This window comes from Mus pahari, chromosome 1 (genome assembly GCF_900095145.1).
Source record: "Mus pahari chromosome 1, PAHARI_EIJ_v1.1, whole genome shotgun sequence".
NCBI lineage: Eukaryota > Metazoa > Chordata > Mammalia > Rodentia > Muridae > Mus > Mus pahari.
Window position 1 is genome coordinate 74,625,650 of NC_034590.1, and position 7,244 is coordinate 74,632,893.

The 7,244-nt window shown below is 39.0% G+C and overlaps 1 protein-coding gene across 1 annotated transcript; it reads left to right on the plus strand.

The window, feature by feature from the left end:
- Positions 1 to 1,496: 1,496 nt before the first annotated feature.
- LOC110331261 (olfactory receptor 51I2) lies at positions 1,497 to 2,556 on the plus strand. Its single transcript, XM_021211732.1, has one exon. The coding sequence runs from the start codon at positions 1,572 to 1,574 to the stop codon at positions 2,508 to 2,510; it is 939 nt and encodes a 312-aa protein (XP_021067391.1). The 5' UTR covers positions 1,497 to 1,571; the 3' UTR covers positions 2,511 to 2,556.
- The last annotated feature ends 4,688 nt before the right edge of the window (positions 2,557 to 7,244 follow it).

The following is a 7,244-nucleotide window of genomic DNA, read 5'->3' on the forward strand; positions in this document are numbered from 1 at the left end:
AATATATGGAAAATTCTCTTACTTTTTGTTATTGCTTGGTTTTCCCTACATCATATCAAATTATATTAATTATATTTAAATTTCTATATATTTAATAAATCTTATATAAATTAAAAGTTAATATTTGCCTTCCAAGGTATGGTGGTTTAAATATGCTTGGCCCAAAGTATGGCACTATTTGGAAGTGTGGCTTTGTTGGATTAGGTGTGGCATTTTTGAAGGAAGTGTGTCACTATGGTTGGTAGGTTTTGAAGCTACATCCATGTCAGAAGAGTCAGTCTTATCATGACACAAGTTGTGTACAATTTTGATTTATTATTATTATTATTTTATTAGATATTTTCTTCATTTACATTTCAAATGCCATCCGAATGTCCCCATACCCTCCCCCCAACCCTGCTCCCCTGCCCACTCACTCCCACTTCTTGGCCCTAGCGTTCCCCTGTATGGGGCATATAAATTTTGCAAGACCAAGGGGCCTCTCTTCCCAACGATGTCTGACTAGGCCATCTTCTGCTGTATATGCAGCTAGAGAAACGAGCTCTGGGGTTACTGATTAATTCATATTGTTGTTCCACCTATAGGGTNGCACACCCCTTCAGTTCCTTGGGTAATTTCTCAAGCTCCTCCATTGGGGTCTCTGTGTTCTATCCTATACATGACTGTGGGCATCCACTTCTATAATTGCCAGGCACTGGCATAGCCTCACAAGAGATATCTATATCAGTATCCTTTCAGCAAGTTCTTGCTGGCATATGCAATAGTGTCTGCGTTTGGTGGCTGATTATGGGATGGACCATTCTGTGCCACTGAAAACTGATGCTCATCTGCCTCAATCTCTTATTGTTCCTTCCTATTACCTCCCAAGTATTCAACATGATAAATGCTAACTCTGGGGTCTAGAGAGTTGGCTCAGCCATTAAGAGCACTTGCTGCTTTTATAAGGACCTTGCTTTGGTTCCCAGTACCAACATGGCAGCTCACAACCTCTGTAAGTCCTTCCATGGTATGCAAACAAATGCAAGAAAACAAACACATATAAATAAAATATATAAGCCTCTAAAATTGTAAAATAAATAAATATAAAAAACACTTTGGAGAACTGACTTCATAATTAACAATATATCTGAATTAAACAGTTTTCAAGGAAATGTTTAAGCACTTCCAAGAGCTATTGGTGATTCTAACAACTGCTTCATTCTGCAACAACGAACCTTTAGAATTACTGTTTACAAATTTCTCCTGAATGATACTTACAAAATTTATGAAAAATGTAAATAACATGGTAGAAACATGTCTCATGGCTAAGTGTTATTCCTGAAGTACTATACAATATCATTCTGCATCACAAAACGGAAAAATGTTATCCTTGTTTGTAGCTGATGATCATAAAACAAGTGTGCCCGCACTAGTCCCAAACCAATGGTTTTATGAGTGCACCAGCTTCTAATTGTAAACACCACCTCACTGTATCTGTTAATTTGAGTTTCTTGTCCTCCAGTAAGCACAGGTCTTGTAATTCTCCAAGCAAGAAGATCAGATCCCGAGACACATCCTGGGTTCCCCCTGTGATGGCACTGTTCAATGTCACTCACCCTGCCTCCTTTCTCCTGACTGGTATCCCTGGTCTGGAGAGCCTCCACCCCTGGCTGGCAGGGCCCCTTTGTGTGATGTATGCCGTGGCCCTCGGAGCAAATACTGTGATCCTGCAGGCTGTGCGAGTGGAGCCCATCCTCCATGCTCCCATGTACTACTTCCTGTCCATGTTGTCTTTCAGTGATGTGGCCATGTCCATGGCCACACTGCCCACTGTGCTCAGAACCTTCTGCTTTGATGCCCGCAGCATTGCTTTTGAGGCCTGTCTAGTCCAGATGTTCCTCATTCATTTTTTCTCGATGATGGAGTCAGGGATTCTGCTGGCTATGAGTTTTGACCGCTATGTGGCCATATGTGATCCCTTGCATTATGCCACTGTCCTCACCAATGAATTCATTTCTGGGGTGGGCTTAGCTGTGACTGCTCGAAGTTTCATCACCCTTTTCCCTCTGCCCTTCCTCATCAAGAGGCTACCTATCTGTAGATCCAATGTTCTTTCCCACTCCTACTGCCTGCACCCAGACATGATGAAGCTTGCCTGTGCTGACATCAACATCAACATTTTTTATGGACTCTTTGTTCTTGTGTCTACCTTTTGCATGGACCTGCTTTTTATTTTCCTCTCCTATGTGCTCATTCTGCGTTCTGTTATGGCCATTGCTTCTCATGAGGAACGCCTCAGAGCTCTCAACACATGTGTGTCACATATCTTGGCTGTGCTTGCATTTTATGTGCCAATGATAGGGGTNTCTANAGTCCACCGATTTGGGAANCATGNCCCACGATACATACATGTACTCATGTCCAATGTCTACCTCTTTGTGCCTCCTGTGCTCAACCCTCTCATTTANAGTGCCAAGACAAAGGAGATCCGCCGTGCCATATTCCGCATGTTTCGCCGTATCAAACTGTGACTTCCACATCTTTTTATAATTTCTGATGGTTACACTGCCTATGGGTTCTCATAATGATATCATTGTGATTAGTTTTCAGCATTAGCATTATCAATATCATAAGTATACAATGGATTTGTAATTAGAGAGCAAGCTATGAGACCAGAAAAATGAAGGCACAAAACTTAAAACATAAAATAAGGAGATATAAATCAATAAGGCATTCAGGTAACTTGTGTGTCATCTGCAGAAAGGTAAATGTTAGAGACAAATGAGTAGTTATGTAATGTTTTACAGAAAACAAGTGAGGAATGGTTTTTATAAATTTTTCCTGTGACAATTAATTTTACTGAATCATCAAATGTGTCCTGTTATATTCTAAAATCTTAATATGCATTGACTGACTTAATGTTCATATAAATGACATGAAACACCAAGAATGAATTGCACAACATTACATAGACATTTGAGATTAAATTCATGTCTGTTTCAATCCTAATGCAGCATGTGTATGAGTACCATTTCATTATCTGTAGGAAGACCATTTTATTGTCTATTTTGCATTGCATAAAATTACCACTGTTGTCTGGTTTTCTTCTACACTTCTGCTCTAAGTGATCACAGGTTGCTTTAACTTCAAGGATTAACTCTGATATACTTTCAGAACTCACTTAAATAAACAAAGATGACCTCAGAAAACTGACAGCTGCTGACACTGAGAACTTTCTACATCTTTTCTGTCTACAGCATTTATCTTTTTCCAAGAAGGGCAGGACTCAGGTGTCTAAATGTCAGAGACATCTAAATCACAGACCTTTCTATAAGGTGGGTGATGGGCCAGAGGTCAGTTTTCCCTTTTCTTTCTCCTTGGGATACCAATTTTCTTTGATACAATTCTATGTTAAAAGGTCTCAGAAATTATGTTCTATGATTGTTAGCTAAAAAAATTCCTGCAATATGCCACATAAAACATTCATAATTTACAATTAGACAATTAAAAAATTCTTTCTGCTATTCTTTTACCATGATTTTTCCTTATGTGTCATTTCTTTGATGACAAAGTGGTAACATACACTCCAAAATTCCTTAACCTAATTTTGATGAGCTCAGACTAAGTTTTTGCTTATTTCTAGGTGAAAAGTTTAAGTGGGGATGACTATGGAATCTACCTTGTCAGAAAACTGAGCTAAAGGCTCAGAGCAGCAGAGGCCACCATTGATACAACACTTTACTTTTTTATGTAAAACTCTATTAGGCCAATGTCAAAGACAGATGTTGGGTAAAAGGGGAGGGAAATTTTTGTGAATGTTGATAGTGCTAGTATTTGTGAGTCAGATCTCAAAATATACCCATGAGGTCAATAGAAATTACATGTTTACTGGCTTACTAAGTTAGCTCTTTAGAGAATGGTCAAATAATATTATATCAAACTATTTCAAAGGGAAAATAAGTAGGGATGCTTAGACTACAGTCAAATGGAATTGTATACTTAAAAATAGCTTTTGTGTGCAGTCAAAGGTATCTACACATTTAAAAATAGCTTTTGTGTACAGTCAAATGTAACGACATTTAAAAATAGCTTTGTGAGTCATATAAAAACACTTACCTTGCTTTAGGATACAAATAATAATTTTAATGACATAAGATTTTATTTTTTAATATTGATGAAAAGAAAAGGGTTAAAAGAAATACTAAATAAAAGTAATAAAAGTAAGAAAGATGCTTCCTGATGGCAAACTAAAGACAGGGAAAGGCCTGCAGTCACTTGAAGTGGCAGGGTGAGTTGGTACCCAGGGGAACCTCCTCATTGTCAGAGGTGACAGAAGAGTAAGGGATGGGGGAGGGATTATTTGAGGGGGGGGACTGAGAGGAGAGGAAGGCTGAAATTAGGATGTAAAGTGAATTAATTAATTAATGGAAATTTTAAATTAATGTTACAAATATATACACTACATATTTATGTGAATGTGTTACCTTTCTATAGCTATGAGTAAAATACTTAAGGAAGAAAAGGAGAGAGAAAACAAAGAACAGGAGAATAAGAGGTGCCTCAAATGGCCTCTGCTCTGTCCACTTTCTCCCTTTCTTTCTCCTCCATAAAATACAAGTGCTAATGCTTTTCACAAACACATGGAAAAGGCTGGAGTTTTGTTTTGCTTGTTTTGGCTGTTGTGGCTGCTCAAACAGTAATTGTTACAGCCATAGATAGGTGACCCCTGCAACTATAAACCTAAGAAGATCAAAGCCAACCACCACTGGGTTTAATTGTTACAATGTTTCCTTTGAACTCACTAGTTTTTCATATTGAAATCACAAAATACCTAAGTTAGTTCCAGGCAAAAATATTTAAAAGGCAATTCCTTTATTTCTTTTTTTTTTAAGTCCCTCTAGACCTAGATATAATTTTAAAAAATGAAGAATTGGACAGCATCCAAACTAGGATAAACTGTGAACAGTTCTTAGTTTAAGGAAACTATCTGTGAGTATGGAAGGTCATATATCTGTCCTGCCTTGTTTTGGATGCATGGCTCGACCTAGATGGCAAGGATTGACCTGAGAAGCTCAGAGGAACAATTCCAATAGCACAGAAGACTTTGTCTCTTGCCTTATACTTCAGGACTCCATTATGTTTAAGGCGTTGACATGTGAGTTTGGTCATGCTCCAGTGAGTATAAGGGCAAAACAAGTTGGAATTGATTTTTTTTTTCATCTTCTGATTTTCTGGGAGGCCCCAAGGGTTAGGAGTGGACCTGGGAGGACAGAGATGTGAACATAATCAGGATGCATTATGTGGAATTTCCAAATGTTCAATAAAAGCATTATGTTTAAAAGACTCATAAGATACCTATGACAAGTAAAATGTAATATAGAACATAAAAAACCTGCCAGTCACATTGTANGGAGGTCCCTAGGAGCTCAAAAGGACAGATTCTTCTGAAATAGTCCTCAGAAGAAGAGTACCCATGACCCTGGCAGTGCCTGGCCAATGGCTTAATTTTCTATGTACCACGAGGCAAAGTCAATGAAGTGATTTGAAATCTGACCAGCTCTTTTCAAACCACAACTTCTCAACCACAGAGGCAGTTCTGCTGGCCTGGAGATGGTCTCACCTACCGTGGCTTTATAAAATACACAAAGCANGGCACAATGTGTTCATCTTCTGAGTTAGGTTATGCATCCCCATGGGCATTTCAATGTGATCGGTGTACACAATGGAGTGTTACTCAGATGTTAACAGCAATGCCATCATGAAATATGAAGGCAAATGGATGCAACTAGAAATAATTTTACCTCTTTAGTGAGGTAACCTAGACCCTGAAAGACAAACATACTGTGTACTCACTTATAACAGGATATTATCTGTAAAGTTAAAAAAAAAAATCATGCTACAAACCAGAGATCCAGAGAAGCTACGTAATAAAGAAAGCTTAAGATCCTTTCTTCCTCCTTGAGAAGGGTAAATAGAATAGATTTTGTGGGTAAACTGGGAGTGGGTAGATTGGGGACAGGAGGGATCAAGTGCGGGGCAGAGAAGGAGAAAATACTCTGAGGAATGACTGGAATGGAAANGAGGGTATTTTTGAGCAAGACAGNAACCAGTGCAATAGAAACTCCGTGAAATCNACGAGACTAGCCCTAGCAAAGACTCNTAGTAATGGAAGACACAGGGCCTAAACTGAACATCTTCTGTAAATAGGTAAGGTCTCAGATGGAGGGAATGGGACATCAANCCAGCCATAAAACCAGCTACAGCTTGTCCGGCCAACAGAGTGTTCTGGGAGTGGAGCCTAGCAGAATCATCATCAAAGAGACCAGAAAGTCTTCATCTAGTAACAGATGGGAGCAGATTGGGAGTACCACAGCCAAGCATTAGGTAGAGCTNGGAGAAAGGGAGGAAGGATCAGAGGAACCAAAGTGATCAGGGACACACCATGACAGCGTGACCCACAGAGTCAACTGACTGGGATACATAGGGACTCACAGAGATCAGGGAGCCTGTCCGGGTGTGACCTGTGTCCTCTGCATAGCTGAGTAGCTTGGTGTGCTTGTGGGAATCCTAACAGTCGGAACAAGCTGTGCCTCACGCTTTTGCCTAATTGTGAGACACTTGTTCTCTTATTGGGTTGCCTTCTTCAACCTCAATATGATGCTAAGTGCCTGGTCTTATTGTAGATTATTAGGCAGAGTTTGGTTGATGTNCCTGAGAGACCTGCTCTTTTCTTAGGGGAGGTAGATCTGGGAAAATGAGGAGGGAAGACTATTGGGTGNGATCTAATATATGAGGGAAGAACAAGAGAAAGGGGTATTCACTGCTCCATTATCAACCTGATATGTTTCTAAATTATGATGATGAGCCATGAACTCAAAGACCTCTGTGACTCTCAGCTTACCTCTTGCTTCTTATGCAACTTCTTCATATTTAGTAAATAAGATATATTCCTTCCATTATAAACAGAGGATTANTTCATAAGATATATGTGATAAAATAGAGGAAATAATTATCCAATAAATGAATGTTTACTTTATTGACTTCATCTGTGCATGTATAATTACACACACTTAAGATTTGCTCATGCATTGTAATTCATTTAGACCTCCAAAACTCTTCAATGTGAAGTACAATCTCAAGACTTCTATGTATGTCNTTTTTATCCACCCTCTCCTTTATAACCTACAATGATTAGAGGTCTATATGCAGGTCACATTCTTCAGTTCCACTTAAGGGTGGAACATCCGGTGTTTGTCTTTCACTGT